This window comes from Lepidochelys kempii, chromosome 4 (genome assembly GCF_965140265.1).
Source record: "Lepidochelys kempii isolate rLepKem1 chromosome 4, rLepKem1.hap2, whole genome shotgun sequence".
NCBI classification, from domain to species: domain Eukaryota; kingdom Metazoa; phylum Chordata; order Testudines; family Cheloniidae; genus Lepidochelys; species Lepidochelys kempii.
In genome coordinates, this window is record NC_133259.1 from 7369531 (window position 1) to 7386582 (window position 17052).

Consider the following 17052-nt stretch of genomic DNA (forward strand, 5'->3'; position numbering starts at 1 on the left):
TGGAGCCATTAATCACTACCCTTTGAGCCCGACAATCTAGCCAACTTTCTACCCACCTTATACTGCATTCATCCAGCCCATACTTCTTTAACTTGCGGACAAGAATACTGTGGGAGACCGTGTCAAAAGCTTTGCTAAAGTCAAGAAACAATACATCCACTGCTTTCCCTTCATCCACAGAACCAGTAATCTCATCATAGAAGGCGATTAGATTAGTCAGGCATGACCTTCCCTTGGTGAATCCATGCTGACTGTTCCTGATCGTGTAAGTGCTTCAGGATTGATTCCTTGAGGACCTGCTCCATGATTTTTCCAGGGACTGAGGTGAGGCTGACTGGCCTGTAGTTCCCAGAATCCTCCTTCTTTCCTTTTTTTAAAGATGGGCACTACATTAGCCTTTTTCCAGTCATCCGGGATTCCCCGATCGCCATGATTTTTCAAAGATAATGGCCAATGGCTCTGCAACCACAGCCGCCAACTCCTTTAGCACTCTCAGATGCAACGCATCCGGCCCCATGGACTTGTGCACGTCCAGCTTTTCTAAATAGTCCCTAACCACTTCTTTCTCCACAGTGGGCTGGCCACCTACTCCCCATGCTTATCTCCCCATGCATACCAACAGGAGAGTGGGGTTGTGTGGGGGGTGGGGGGGGAAGAAAACCTGGATTTGTGCTGGAAATGGCCCAACTTGATTATCATACACATTGTAAGGAGAGTGATCACTTTAGATAAGCTATTACCAGCAGGAGAGTGGGGTGGGGGGAGAGAAAACCTTTTGTAGTGATAAACACCCATTTTTTCATGCTTTGTGTGTATAAAAAGATCTTCTATACTTTCCACGGTATGCATCCGATGAAGTGAGCTGTAGCTCACGAAAGCTCATGCTCAAATAAATGGGTTAGTCTCTAAGGTGCCACAAGTCCTCCTTTTCTTTTTGCGAATACAGACTAACACGGCTGTTACTCTGAAACCTGTGCTAGGTCAGGCACTACTGTGCACTGATGAAAATAGCTCCATCTGTCGCTCCAGGGGCAGCTAAACTTGAGTGCTGAATACAATGGCTGCCGTTATAATCTTTACCCATTCCTTGTTTTTCTAATTAACATTGCTGAGATGATACCTTAGATGCCACAGTGGCATTAATTCCTTGCAAATGGAAATTGTAACGATTTTAATGGCGACCACTAGGCAGCAAGCCCAGCATCAGGTTTGTCTATTGAACTTTCTACTGGCCTTTGGGAGCCTGCAGAATTAAAGGAACTATATAATTTTACAATCAGCCTTCCCAAGCTATTTGCTATCTTTACAGCACACACATGCATTGCAAATGTATTTGATGGCTCATTTTCAACTCGGAGACCTAAACAACTGTTAAAGTTATGCTTTTTACAACCGCTACCAGCTCCATCGCGGAATGTCCTACAGAAAATAAAACGTCATGCTTTTATTGTTCCCCTGAGTCCTTGGTGCGTCTGCGCAGGGCTGACTGGGGCTGTAATGGTCTCCAGGGATCACTCATAGAAATCTGGAAGGGAGCCAGAAAGAGAATGATGATGCACAAGCTAAATAATGCCAGTGTTTTTTAAATCGATAGCAAACCCCACAGATCTAAAAATGACAACAAGGAGATATGAGAGCATCAGGGCAACACATGCCTGTTTTTGTAGGTACCTCTATGAACTCCATTACCACAGTATTTGAGCACCTCACACGACAATGCGTTTATCCTCACAACACCCTAGTGAAGTAGGAGGACGACACTTATCCAATTTCACCCATCAGGGCATAACATACGCAAAGACTATGTGACTTGCCTAAGGCAGGGCAGGGAATTGAACCTTTGCGCCCCGCTTCACCTAAAGCTGGCATCCTTCCCATCATACCATCCTTTCTTTTCTAGCTGAGATTGTGTATCTTCTCCATTCAGCTCTGTACCTCTCTCCGCCGCCCATCAAATAAATAGCATTTTGCATTTGGTGTAAAAATGATAATCCTCAATTCAAACATATTTTACCTTCCAAAATTTCACTGATCCATAAAAATATTACTTTTTGTATGCAAGAGGAACTAATTAACATGCTACCAATAAAAAATCCCAGTTAAATAACGAAGACAACAAACAAACTCATTTTGCCAACTCTGAGCTTCAGCCAGAACGAATACGGGACATTTTCCAAATGTTTATTCCTGGATTGGACACCGTTGGCAAGTTTGTTTTGGAAAATCAGGACCCTAAATCTGAACATCTTCCAGGTAAACATATTCACCTGCTGTTTACTAATCTCTCACCACTTTGGCTTTCTGAGGACACTGTAGAGTACTACTCTCCCCCACATGGTCTTTTCTGAAGAGTAGGCCTCAGGTTCACAGTCACAGCAGCCTTCTATCTACACACTCCAGGGTGCCTGGAATTGAACTGCTGAGGGGGTACAAGCCAGAGAGGTGTGAAAGGCCCTTAAGCTGTAAACAGTTTAATCGATCCTAAGACCAGAAAGGACCACTGTCATCATTCAATCTGACCTCCTGCATAACCAAGGCATAGAACGTCACCATTTACATCAAGCCCATATCTGATGATTGAGCTAGAGCATATGTTTAGAAAGACATTCCATCTTGATTTAAAAATTCAAGTGATGAGACCCCCCACCTCTGACACATGAGAGTGCCTCCCTTGAGGTCAATGGGACTCTTCTGCTTGTGCAAGTGGGGCCTACACTGGCTCTCACACTTGGGGGTTAGCTTGTGTATTACCCACCAAAGCACCTCAGCAGCTAGAACTCCGAGAAGCACAATACCTCCCAGAGGACCCAGGCTGCACGGGGAACAGGAGGGAAGTAATTTACTACAGCTGTTTTCAGGGTGCAGGCTACTCCCTGTCTTTGTGCAACCAGCCAGGCATGAAAAGGGGAGAGGGGAGGGAGATGCCATGGTTTTGTCTACTCTCTATCCACTTGCTTCCTGGACAGACCATCTGGCATGCAGCCCCTGCCCAGCCCCTAGCACCTGGAGCTCTGATCTGGACAGCTCCAACACAAATGCTCAAGGCATGGAGGGGGAGGAGGGAAAAGAATCCTCCCCCATAATCTCTTATGCAGCCACATTATGGCTAGTGCCATTCTTTTGATGGATTTATATCATCACACAGGAATCTCCATTTGTACTGATCTCCTGCCTCCCTCAACATGTGTATGACAGATGTGTGACATGTCAGACATGTGTGTATATGACATGTGAGTTGTGTGTGTGTGTGTGTGTTAGGGGGAAATATTAGCCAGTAGAGAGGGGGAAGTGGTGAATTCTCACACAATAGGAAGAAGTTGCTCAGAGTAAGCTCCTCTCATGATCCACAGGAAATTGATAGCTTAAGGAGGCCAAGCTGTCTCCTCAGCCATTGAGGAGCTGGTCACATGTCATAAAATCAACACCTCCCTTTGGGAAATGGTGTGTTTGGAAACAACTAGGCCAAAACATAACTCGTTCTTTACTTTTCCTCTCTCGGCCTCTGCCCAGATCTGGGGATCTAGGGCTGTGTGTACAGAGTCTCAAAGGGCATCAGGAGTAGCCAATGTGATCTTTAAGAGACTGCAACCTTTGTGACGGGTTTATGGCCCTTTACGCAGCTTTGCACTTTCAAAGTTACCTTCACAAAAAGGCAGGCTGTGGAACATATGTTTAAAAGTAGAAGAGAGAGAAATCTGAGATTATTTCTCGAGTTTGTACCCTAACCCTAACGAACCAAGGAAACATCAGACCAAAAGCTTTACAGTACATGTTCTGCAGCTCGGCTGAATTTCAGCTCTTCCTTTCTGTGTCCGTGCATCTCAAGCCTTCCCCCAGAAGACAAAGCCTCAGTAGAAGCGACTTAGTACCAAGAATGCTTTACCAGATAAAGGACCTTTCATTTTCTATGTGGGAGATTTTCTAATTTGTCAAAGAGATTTAGGAGTGCAAGTCCCATTAAAACAATGGAGCTTGTGCTCTTCAATCCCATCAACACTTTGGGAAATCTCCCTCTAAGATCTTAAAGGCAGTCCAGTACATCTTCTATAACACAGAAATCCAGTACCCCAATCTCCTTTCTGAGAACATGTGTAATAGAAAATGTACCATCCCTGCTCCAATGATAGAGAAAAATAAACAGAGCCTGGATATAGTAATACGCATGTTCAGATTACTGTGCAAACACTAATCCTCACCATGCCACGGTGTGGTGCTAGGAGGGAGGAGTATGGTTAGCTCCATTTTATAGATATGAAAAAGGTGGAGAGGAAGCATCTTGCCCAAGGCCATGCAATCTAGTGGAAGCGCCAGGATTAAACTTCAGCAGCATCTTAAGTGGCCCAGTGGATAATGTGCTCAACTGCAATCCGTAAGGGCACGGGTTTGAGTCTTGCTCAAACTCACACTGAAAGACCAGCTTCAAGGTAGGTCCCAGGCTTTGGGGTTAGGGAAGACAAAGGTAGCCCTTGATGCTAGCCACATCACTTCCTTGTGTACCATTGGCTGCGGAAACTGACATGCCTAACTGATTCAGCCTGCTGAACCACCTGGCTCAGGGCAGACTTTGACTTTTTTGAGTGTCTTACTTCTAATGCCATATTGGCCTTCCGACATAGCTCTGACTTTGCAATTTGTCTTTTCTTTGTTATCTTACAAACTTCAATTTCTGGCTGCATAAGAATCCCACATGTTTGGCTGCAGCCAAGCAGAATGCTGTACTCTACCGGGAAAGAGAAGCAAGATAAGAAATGGGTAAGTGAACTCCCAAAGTAAATTAGAGAGGCAGTAACTGTATCCATTTTGGATCTTCTTCCTAAGAATTGTTAAAGTGTAATCATGAGATAAAGACCAATTAAGTATATTTAATCAATCCCAGTGGTGCTGGAATGATACCGTAGCTACTCTGCATCCTCAACACATTGACGTTACAATGTTCTGAACTGAAGAAGGAAAGTATTAAGTATTTTAGAGTTTTCTTTATCAAACAAAATGTAATTTCAATCTGAGCCGCCAGACAAAGTCTGCAATCATTCCATCTTAAAAGCCTGCAACTGGATACTGAGCTATATGATCTCAGGAAAATAAAAAGATTACATTGAAACTTGCTTTTTAAAGGTCACTGGTTCTACAAGGGAATATCCTTTTAATGAAAGGGAGCCCATCCACTGAAAAGTTCCATTTAGAGTATAAAATTCAGGATGTGTAGAAACTATAATAAATGTTGCACAAAGGGGTGAGTTGGTAGGAAGGAACTTATTATTTAAATCTTTGCCTTGATGTCAATGGAGTGGATGTAAATAATACCTCCTTTTGATGCTGTTTACAAGGGAATCTGCACGTTCACGCTAACTTCAAACAAAATTCTCAAAATGAAAGTGGGATATTACATCATCTGCATTTACGTTCACTGTTCACCAAAACAATCATGCACGTGATGAAGACAAACAGAAAATGTAACAAGGTGTGAAATTGCTAATGTACATTTTGCTTTCCTGACACTAAAATTAATCATAAACCAAATAACATCTCAGAAAATTGGTCTTACTTTTTATGCTGTTTGTAACATTTTCGTAATAGCTTTAAGTGGCCAGACTAAATAAATAAAAGTCACTGCCAATTACCCATCATTATTCACATCTGAATAACTACAGAACAGGATTTCATAAGAAAAAGACCTTTTAGAACATTTTTCCTCTGCAACCTTTTATAATGACATTAGCACTGAATTAGCCAGCGAGGCACCAAACACAGTATCCAAGAAGTACCGCACTGAGCCTTAGTAACATCTAATGTACAATAAAGTTTATGGGAATAAAATCTTAATTGTATTTTAAGACAAACTAATGTTATCAGGTAAATGACCACTGCATCAAGATAAAATAATTAATCCAGACTCTACAACTCATATTCTAGATAATGCTATCCCTGGCCCAATTAATTTAGCCTTTGTGTATTTCACTTTGGCACAGACAGCAGCTAATGTTCCTTCATCTCACCCCCAAGCCCACATCTGGTGCAGCTTTAGGTTAACCAGTAGGGAAGGCTGGGAGAAAAATACAAGTTTGGCTCATTCTCATTGCACTAAGCAAGCTATTTTCCCCAAGCCAAGACCCTCAATCCACCCCTGATCTCCATGGGGCCAGATTGTCACTTGGAGAAAACCATCGTGCCCCTCTCAAGTCAATAGATGCATGCCAATTTACACCAGCTGAGGAGCTGGCCCCAGTTCTCCTTGTTGTCAGCTCTCCAACTACTTGGGCTTCAATTTCCTTTTAAAAGAAGATTAAAGTATCAGCAAAGGAAAAGATTATGCTCTTGCTGGCTTAGTATTGAAAGCCAGAGTGGTCTGTACCCTATGTGCAGCTATGCTACGGACCTCAGCCTATTTTAGTATTGTTTTATATCGGCCGGCAACTTACTGAATCCAATTACATTTCTGTATGTGTAAACACGATAGGGTCTCAAATTTCAACCTCCTAAACCCCTTGGCATTCTTTCCTAGATCTTGTGCCAATGTTGCCTTGCAGTCTGAAATCACAGCAAATGACACAGAAGTCAGATTCATGCTTAAGATTAGATCAAATCCATCAACTGACATCACAGAACCCAAAAAAACACAGTACCATTAACACAGGGTAGCACAGGAATCTGGCTGTAACTAGAGAAAAGGAATGCAGAGTCTACAGGTAAATTAACGTTACTTGTTTCCTAGTTAAGACCAGCCAAACTTCAAAAGCCTAGTTTATTGCAATTTTTCATTCTGTTTCTAATTAATGACATTATTGGATTTTTTTCCTTAAGGTCTTTAGTTATTGCCAAATTTGGAAGCTACATGAGTGTTGCTGAATTTGAATGAAATGACGTTCCCAGGTAATGGGAAATTACAGTAAGCTTCCAACAGCAGTGGATTTATTTGTTGTTAATGATAATGGTTTAGAAAAACAGAAATATGAAGTTAAAAAGGACGGTGGGGAAAATGTTAGTGACTTTATTGTCTTTTCTCTTTGGATTGCTAGATAATACACCCATCCTTTTACCTCAGGCACCTGGGGTCATGCTTTTAAAAGAGTTCTGAATTCACCAGCATCTCAATCAGCTGTTGCCTTAAAGCACTTTTGAGAATCTAGTCCTTGAGGTGAAAGTCACCTGGTCAATACACCACTTCGGTGCCACGGCAACTCTATTTTGAGATCCCGCCCTGGCCCATTATAAAGGGGTGACTATTACCACACATGATTCTGTACATTATGCAAAATAGGATCCCATTCCTGTAACATTTGAGTCGTCCTATGCCAAAGGGGCTCCTTGAATGACTAAGGTGTTTGTACTAGCCATCTACACAGGGGCAAAACTTCACCTTTTCACATTAAAACATGAACGTGCCCTCTGTAAAATGATGGCATTTCCTTAGAACTTCTACCTTCCAGAGTTCATAAATAAATGCCAGGCCTCAAACTGACCTCCAGCTTCCCTCCCCCATGCCAGCTCTGAAAGCCTCAGAAAACAGAGAAGGCCCTTGCAGCAGGCCCTGAAATTCAACAGAATCAGGTTTTGTCAAACCAATGGGAGTTGCCAGTTCCAAAGTCTAGGGACCGTCACTGAAGATGGGCTTCCCATCTTAGTAGTCCTGGGCATCACTAAGGAAAGCAGCCCAATTAATCTTAGCTGTTGTAGTCCCTCCTGAGGAGAATGGCTCTCTCTCTCTCAAGTAGTGACCACCCCAATTCTTCTGAGCTTTAACAATTAAAACCAGCTCCATGTCAGGCTGTTAGCCAGAATGGGGATGCTGGCTGAGTCTGGAGCAGGAACAAGCAGAGGCTGGAGGAGTCTGGCACAACCACCAGGCAGCTGGGAATTCTTCCCACAAGGTAGCATCACTGAGCAGACTGGATAGGCTGCTTCTGTTAGGAACCTGTATACCTGCCTTGGGGGCACCTAGTCAGGACCTTGGTTGTGGATTGGCTGGGCCATTGTTGGCATCATTGGACTTGCAGGGATGACTCATTAGGCTCAGAACACTCACCAGCTCAGTCCCGGGAATGGCTCATCACACTCCGTGAAGCAGACAGCAAGATGAAGCGGGAGCCAACTCAGATCACGGGGCGCAGAGGAATCTGCTCCTCTGGACAGCATGGGACTTTTGAATCAATCAATCAATCCAAGCATATTGCACACGGAGACAGAGAAATGGGGTTTGGTTCTTCTCTCTTTCGTTGGAGATCCCTGTTATCTTTCATGAAGTCACACCACTTTACTTCCCCTATGCTATCCCAGAGATGGCTGGTAAAAGCTACATGGGTTACAGTCGACAGACAGGCTAGGCAGCAGTTCTGGAGAAAAGGACCTAGGGGTTACAGTGGATGAGAAGCTGGATATGAGTCAGCAGTGTGCCCTTGTTGCCAAGAAGGCTAACAGCATTTTGGGATGTATAAGTAGGGGCATTGCCAGCAGATGGAGGGACGTGATCGTTCCCCTCTATTCGACATTGGTGAGGCCTCATCTGGAGTTCTGTGTCCAGTTTTGGGCCCCACACTACAAGAAGGATGTGGAAAAATTGGAAAGAGTCCAGCGGAGGGCAACAAAAATTATTAGGGGGCTGAAGCACATGACTTATAGGATTGTTTAGTCTGCAGAAGAGAAGAATGAGGGGGGATTTGATAGCTGCTTTCAACTACGTGAAAGGGGGTTCCAAAGAGGATGAATCTAGTCCAGTGGTTCCCAAACTTGTTCCTCCGCTTGTGCAGGGAAAGCCCCTGCCGGGCTGGGACGGTTTGTTTACCTGCCGCATCCACAGGTTCGGCTGATCGCGGCTCCCAGTGGCTGCAGTTCGCTGCTCCAGGCCAATCGGAGATGCGGGAAGCAGCGCGGGCTGAGGGACGTACTGGCTGCCACTCCCAGCAGCTCCCACCGGCCTGGAGCAGCGAACCGTGGCCACTGGGAGCTGCAAGTGGCCAAATCTGTGGATGCGGCAGGTAAAAAAACCGGCCCAGCCTGGCAGGGGCTTTCTCTGCACAAGCGGAGGAACAAGTTTGGGAACCACTGGACTAGACTGTTCTCAGATGACAGATGGTACCAGATGACAGAACAAGGAGTAATAGTCTCAAGTTGCAGTGGGGGAGGTTTAGGTTGGATGTTAGGAAAAACTTTTTCACTAGGAGGGTGGTGAAGCACTGGAAAGCGTTACCTAGGGAGGTAGTGGAATCTACTTCCTTAGAGGTTTTTAAGGTCAGGCTTGACAAAGCCCTGGCTGGGATGATTTAGTTGGGGATCGGGCCTGCTTTGAGCAGGGGGTTGGACAAGATGACCTCCTGAGGTCCCTTCCAACCCTGAAATTCTATGATTCTATGACAGGACTGTGTTACGAACACCAACATCGTTTTGTTTTTAAGTGACAGCAAATCCCCTACAGAAAAGGTTTGGGCTTTTTAAGTCAAAATTAAAGTTTCACTCTCTCATTCCAATTATAACAGTTTACGAAGTCATTTGACAGCATGGGACTAATTTTTCTTCTTTTTTATATTACAGCAGCACTTTCAGGGCCAGTCGAGATTGGGACCTCACTGTGTTAGGTGCTGGGCAGATGTATAAGAAGAGACATTCCCTGCCTGAAGAGTTTGCAGTCTGAGGGTATGTCTACATTGCAAATGGAGGTGTATGTCAGCTTTAATCTAGCTAGCACTTGTAATAATGGCAGTGAAGATGCAGCAGCATGGACCACGGCATGGGATAGCAGCCTGATACCTGGCAGGATTGTACTGGGGCAGCTGGCCTATGCCACCATGTCTTCTCTTGGAATGGGAAACCAGGACAAAGAGAAAAGGAGTACTTGTGGCACCTTAGAGACTAACAAATGTATTTGAGCATAAGCTTTCATGAGCTACAGCTCACTTCATCAGAGGCATTCAGTGGAAAATACAGGGGGGAGATTTATATACACAGAGAACATGAAAAAATGGGTGTTCCGGTGACCGGACAGTGGTGGCTGCTGACTGAGGGCCCAGCCTGCAGGCAGCAGTGCAGAAGGAAGGGTGGCAATACCATAAGATGTCATCCTTACTTCTGCGCTGCTGCTGACGGCGGCTCAGACTGGGCTCCCGGCCAGCAGCTGCCGCTCTCCAGCTGCTCAGCTCTGAAGGCAGCGCCGCCGCAAGCAGCAGCGCAGAAGAATGTGCAGCAGCCCTGCAACCCGCATACAATAATCTTGGGGCTCCCTGCCCCCCCCGCTCAACTCCTTTTTGGGTCAGGAGCCCGACAATTACAACACTATGGAATTTCAGATTCAAATAGCTAAAATCCTGAAATTTACGAATTTTTAAAATCCTATGACCATGAAATTGACCAAAATAGACCGTGAATTTGGTAGGGCCCTACCCATTTAATAAAATAGTTTGGTCATATTTAGTTATCAATGCAAAACTAAAACAAAATAACATGGGAGCCATATTAATGCATGTACAAAATTACTACTCAAATCATTAATACCTTAATTTGTGTTATAAAAATACATCCATTAAATATGTTCATTTTATTGAGATTTTCCATCACTTGCTGATGTATGTATTATTAAGATATTAGATTGCAGAGTAGCAGCCGTGTTAGTCTATATTCGCAAAAAGAAAAGGAGTACTTGTGGCACCTTAGAGACTAACCAAGCTCTCAAAAGCTTATGCTCAATAAATTGGTAAGTCTCTAAGGTGCCACAAGTACTCCTTTTCTTTTTAAGATATTAGAAAAAGTATGGCTTTGAAATGTTTAAGTTCACTGTCTTTCTCTTAATCAAAGCACAGACCTAATCTGAATTAAAGCAGTTCTAGACACTTAGGCCATGTCTGCACTGCCCGCCGTATCAGCGGGTAGCGATCGATCATCGGGGATCGATTTATCGTGTCTAGTGTAGACACGATAAATTGATCCCCGATCGCTCTGCCATCGACTCCGGAACTCCACCAGGGCGAGAGGCGGAAGCGGAGTCGATGGGGGAGCGGCGGCCGTCGATCCCGCGCCGCGAGGACGTGAAGTAATTCTAAGTCAATCTAAGATACGTCGACTTCAGCTACGCTATTCTCGTAGCTGAAGTTGCGTATCTTAGATTGATTCCCTCCCCTAGTGTACATCAGGCCTCAGATCTTAAAAGATAGCCGGTGCAATCCCAGCTCCGTTGGAAGTCCTCAGGAGTTTTGCCACTGGCTTCAAAGGAGCCAGGATTTCACACAGCTTCTCCTTAAAGAATCAGAGTGAAGGGAAGCAGTATATGGAAGAGCTGTGGCTGCGGCCTGTCTGTTTTGTCCACGTGTTCTCTCTGGCTAACATTTTTTTAATTCAAATCATCGTTCAAGCTGAATTTTAAACATGGGGCCACAAATTGATGCACTAGTTCAACCACAGGATGGTATTATTATTTAAGTGGTAATAGTGCCTAGAGACCCATCAGGGCTTGCAGCTCTACGGGTATGTCTACACAGCCCGCAGCACCAGGCATCCTACCCCTCTCCCTGGGAGGCTCACTGTTGGAGGCTGTGTAGACGTACCTATTGTGCTAGGAGCTGTGCACACACAAAATGAAAGGACAATCCTGGCCTTTACAGTAAACACATGGCAAGAGACATGGATACAGCCGACAGACAGAGGCAGCACCGGGTAAAAGAGTAATGGCAAAGCAATACAACATAGAGTCCCTAAAGGAGTGAGCTTAGCAGGAGAAGGCCTAGGTCCTGCCTAGTTCTTACGTGAGGGTTATGGGCATTGGGGAAGCAGTAAGATGCTCCCAACATTGCATGGCTCATGAAACACAGCCAACGGCTGCACAGCACCCTACGGGTGACAGTGGACGAGAAGCTGGATATGAGTCAGCAGTGTGCCCTTGTTGCCAAGAAGGCCAATGGCATTTTGGGATGTATAAGTAGGGGCATAGCGAGCAGATCGAGGGACGTGATCGTTCCCCTCTATTCGACATTGGTGAGGCCTCATCTGGAGTACTGTGTCCAGTTTTGGGCCCCACACTACAAGAAGGATGTGATAAATTGGAGAGAGTCCAGCGAAGGGCAACAAAAATGATTAGGGGTCTAGAACACATGACTTATGAGGAGAGGCTGAGGGAGCTGGGATTGTTTAGCCTGCAGAAAAGAAGAATGAGGGGGGATTTGATAGCTGCTTTCAACTACCTGAAAGGGGGTTCCAAAGAGGATGGCTCTAGACTGTTCTCAATGGTAGCAGATGACAGAACGAGGAGTAATGGTCTCAAGTTGCAGTGGGGGAGGTTTAGATTGGATATTAGGAAAAACTTTTTCACTAAGAGGGTGGTGAAACACTGGAATGCGTTACCTAGGGAGGTGGTAGAATCTCCTTCCTTAGAGGTTTTTAAGGTCAGGCTTGACAAAGCCCTGGCTGGGATGATTTAACTGGGAATTGGTCCTGCTTCGAGCAGGGGGTTGGACTAGATGACCTTCAGGGGTCCCTTCCAACCCTGATATTCTATGATTCTATGAATGGGATAGGGAGAGGAGAACGTTAGGCGAGGCAATAGCTTCACCTCAACCCCCACACTGGCTTGGCTGGCTGCATACTTGCTTCCAAATTCACAAGACAATGCTTCGTTTTTTAACTTACTTCTAAAAAGTACTTAAAAATAATACACTTCGGCCCCGATCCTGCAAGGATTTAGGCACATGCATTGGGCACTGTGTAATGACCCGACATGGGATTGTTCACAATGCATAAAGTTAGGCATATGCATAAATCTTTGCAGGATCAGAGCCCTAAATTATAAGTTCATTTGGGCAAGAGCCATCTTTTCATTGTGTGTGTGTGTGTGTGTGTGTGTGTGTGTGTGTACTGTGCCTAGCACACTGGGCAACAATCTTAACTCACTACTATAGACTTGCCAGCCCCAGTCATTGAAAAATCCTGAGTAAGGCCCTCAAAAATCCTAACACTGGCTTACTCATGACACATTCTGGGTTCTTGTAAATTAACTTCTGGTTACTGAGCCTTTAGGGTTCACGTTTTCAAACTCTACTCTGCAACCACGGTGGCAAGAAATATACATTTTAAAAGCAATGAAAGCTGAAGTTCTCACAATCACATGACTCCAAGTGCTGGGGCTTTAAGAAAAACACCAGATATCATGAGACTCATGATAAAATCGTGAGCGTTGGCATCACTGCTCCAACCATCCCAGTAATAAATAACAATAACAGCAAGAGCAGTAGTTAACATAAGAACAGCCATCCTGGGTCAGACTGATGGTCCATCTAGCCCAGTATCCTGTCTTCCGACAGTGGCCGGTGCCAGGTGCTTCAGAGTTTTGTGTCTAAATCTGGATATCACAGGCTAATTAATTAGTAATGACATCACTGAAATCTATTCTTACTGCATACTCTGGACAGAAACTGGGCCAGGTGCTGATTCCCAATGACACTGAGTACTCCCATGCTTCCAAATGTGATTGGAAATGAGACACTCTCCAGCACTCCAGCAGCCAAGAGAAATGGCTCACATAGACTATTACTACGATTTACCTGGAGGGCTTCACTGATGATTTCCACAGCGGATTCATGCAAACAGTCCCAACATGCTGGCTACACACACAGCTCTCCCAGGCCTTAACTGGAGCTATTATATACTGGAGCTATTATACATATGCTGAACAAATATGGTCAATATTATATTAAAAGCACGAGTTACCAGAATTTTAAGGGCATGTAAAGCCAGGAATGCCACAAATTAAGGAATGCTCTCAAAGCATTTCTCAGATAATTCAATACAATTTTGTATAATATTTTTCTGAAATCTTAGGCCCCATACTATGACCATTTGTACACCTGAGTCATTTTACTGGTACCATTCGGCCGGATGGTGCCCCCAAGACCCACATGTGGAGGAGGTCCTGGGGCAAGGCTGTGGGTGGGGCTGTTTTCCGTTCCCAGATACTGTAATACACTGATCTCCTGTGGGGCATGCTGCTTTAAGATGAATCAGCCACAAGTGGATCTGCCATGGCCCACACGGTATGGCAGGCCTCCTACCACAACACCATTTCTGACTAAAAGCAGCTGCCTGCATTGGCCTCTGTACCTCTGACCTCTCATCCCCCCCTCCTGTGACCCTTTCCGCCAACTCTCTCCCTACCACATCAGCAGCATTCAGGTCGACCGCTGAATTGCTTGGCACCAATCTCCACTCCTCACCCTACCTCCTGCCTGCTCCTATCACCCACTGAGGTCATGACTCCATGCTGGGCTCTTCCCACGTGGCCTGCTCAGGCCCCGGCTTTCACTCCCCAGGATCACTGGCCCATCCTCCTGCCATGCCACTCTTCAGTGGCCAGCTCCCATAATAATTCAGCACCAGCTGCTGCCCTTTGCTCAGTCCCTCCTGCCACCCTGAAGACATGGGAGGAGCTCTGCCCAGGTTGTCTTGCAGGCTCTTCACTGCTTGTGCAGGAACAGAAGAGGAGCATGCGAAGGGAACTCTGCATGTCAGGTAACATTCTTAGAAGGCCCTAAGTGACTTAGGAGCCAAAGTCCCATTTCCAAAAGTCCCATTTCCCCAAAGTCCCATTTCTGACTTTCAGTGAGACTTCAGCTCCTAAGTCACCGAGCCACCTTTGAGAATGTTACCCCTCCCCTCGCATGGGAAAGTCCACTCCTTTTGGCTAGGACTACATTTAAACCACAGTAAGCCTCCGATATTTGTCCCACTGTATTCAGTCAACACAGGTTGGTATATTTTACTGCCTTAGTACCAGGTTTGGAAGGATTAGATTTTTGTCAGTAAATGTCAGTAAATGTCGATTTCACCACACACAAAGGGATGAAAAAATATTTCCATCAATAATAATTGAAACTGACAGAGAGGCAAAGTAAGAAAATTCTGCTTGAGAACTTAAAGTTTGAAGGAAAGGTATTTATTTTGTATATTGTTCTGACATGTGTGGTTGATCATTTGTGTTTTAACAGTTACAAAACTTTAACTTGTAAAAATTCAACATCTTCTGCCATGAGTTATTGCCTGACCCTCCTATAGTCTTGACAAACCCCCATAATTTCCCGCAACCGTCAAAAGTTAAATGGAGAAAAGTTGAAAAAAATGCTTAAAAATAAATGTCAATATTATCTGTCAAAATGATAAAATAATAATGATCAAATTCTGTCACGCCTACTCCCTATGCCAAATATCAAACCAGATACCTTGGAGGTATTGACTCTGGACGGGCCAGTATCACAGTAAAACGGTAACTTTAGGCCAAAGCTTTCCAGCTGGGATATCTGCAATTAGGCACCTAGACCCATGATTAGCCACTTAAATAAGTGGTCTGATTCTGTGAGCTGCTCAGCATCAGCAACTCCAGCTGACTTTGGGTCTGTCTACATCTGAGCTGGGAGACGTGATCTATCGGCACTAGTTCTGCTCAAGCTAGTACCTAAAAATAGGAGGGTGGCCACAGCACCGTGGCTGGCTGCCCCAAGAACAATCCCGCTCGACTTCCAGGGCACGTCTTTGGGCAGCAAGTCTCAGATGCCACCCATGCCACCGTGGACAGTGCTCTTTTTAGAGCTAGTACCAGTCCACCTATGCACGCTGGGAATTGCACCTCCCAGTTCAAATGTAGACATAACCTTAGACGGGAGTTTCAGACTCTCAGCACCTCAGGAAACCAGGCTGTTAAACTCCTTTAAACGATGGGGAACACTTGATAGTTAAAACCAGAGTTTGATTTCTTCACACCTGCAAATGCCTGTGATTTCCCTAAATGGTCTAGATTCCATTAGTGGTTTTGTGGTAAAACTTCAGAGCACTCTAGGCCCAGGCTTAAGCATGTGCTGAACTTTAAGCGTGTGAATAGTACTGTTGAAGTCAATGTGCTTAAGTGCTTTCCTGGATCATGGCCAGAGTGCTCATCATCTTGCAGCACTGAGACCTATACTATCAAAGATTCTAATCAAGGTATCTTTCCGCCCAAAGAATACCTCTTCTGCCTCTCATTACTTATCTATCCTTAGTAGCTGAATTATCTCATTTGCATTTAAACAAAAACTTGCTTCTAAAAAACGGGGACTATTAAAAAACATCTTAAGCCCGCGAATGAAATGCACAAAATATATTATTCTTCCTCTCTAGGCAGACACCTTCCTTCAACAAGACCCATGGCATTGTTCTCTCAGCTGTTATTAAATGCTAACCCCAATAAATATGCCAAGTTTGTGGGCCATTTTTAAACGGTGTGGGAAGTTTCCTTCAGTGCCAAGCCTGCCGCTCTTGGTGCGATACCAACCACTCTAGTTGGTGAATTCTAACATTAAAACCAAATTACTCAACACTCTGGCTGAATCTCAGACAGCCATGTAAAGTCTTTACATTTTAGTCTGAGGAACAACTTCCGGACGTAGGCTAGTCTACACGGGTAATGTGAAAGCGCTGCACTCCTTGTGTAGTCACGGCAGAGTGCTGGGAGAGAGCTGTAGAGCACTGGGAGAGAAGATGTGTGCATGAGGGCGGGGGATAGCTCAGTGGTTTGAGCATTGGTCTGCTAACCCCAGCACTGTGAGTTCAACCCTCAAGGGGGCCGTTTAGGGATCCAGGACAAAAATTGGGGATTGGTCCTGCTTTGAGGAGGGGGTTAGCATAGATGAGCTCCTGAGGTCCCTTTGAAACCTGATATTCTATAAGACAGACCACCTACAGGATATTCATTACTTAGCTTTTCAATAACGACTTTCAATTCCCATAGTACCTTGTGGCCCTTGCAAGCATACGTTTTAATACCAGCTGTTAAAATGTAACTCATTAGCAAATTAAGTGCAGGTCAAAATACAATAAAGGTGCTCAAGCAACAATGGACAATCAGAACTGCCAGGAAGAGTTTCTGCAACTTTGATTTCCATATATCTGGAGTCGAGATTAATCTTTTCAACATCTGGGGTATGGATTAAGAACGACATTGCAGCAGGCCTGCTAGATTAGTGGCGGTATGTTTCATTATGGTCCCAATCCTTCTCTCACTGACATCAACGGTAAAACTCCTGTTGGCTTGAACGATGTAAGACCAGACCC

The 17052-nt window shown here is 44.8% G+C and overlaps 1 protein-coding gene across 16 annotated transcripts in view; it reads right to left on the bottom strand.

The window, feature by feature from the left end:
- Window positions 1-17052, bottom strand: part of EPHA5 (EPH receptor A5) — a 319531-nt gene that overhangs the window by 96191 nt on the left and 206288 nt on the right. Inside the window, exon 6 of one of the 16 annotated variants that reach the window (XM_073340248.1) lies at window positions 1358-1525. The exons of the other annotated variants lie outside the window; for them this stretch is intronic. Within the exon in view, the coding sequence (XP_073196349.1) occupies window positions 1512-1525 (14 nt within the window). The 3' untranslated portion in view covers window positions 1358-1511. Of the gene's footprint in view, window positions 1-1357; window positions 1526-17052 lie in introns of those variants that run through there. 16 annotated transcript variants of the gene reach the window in all.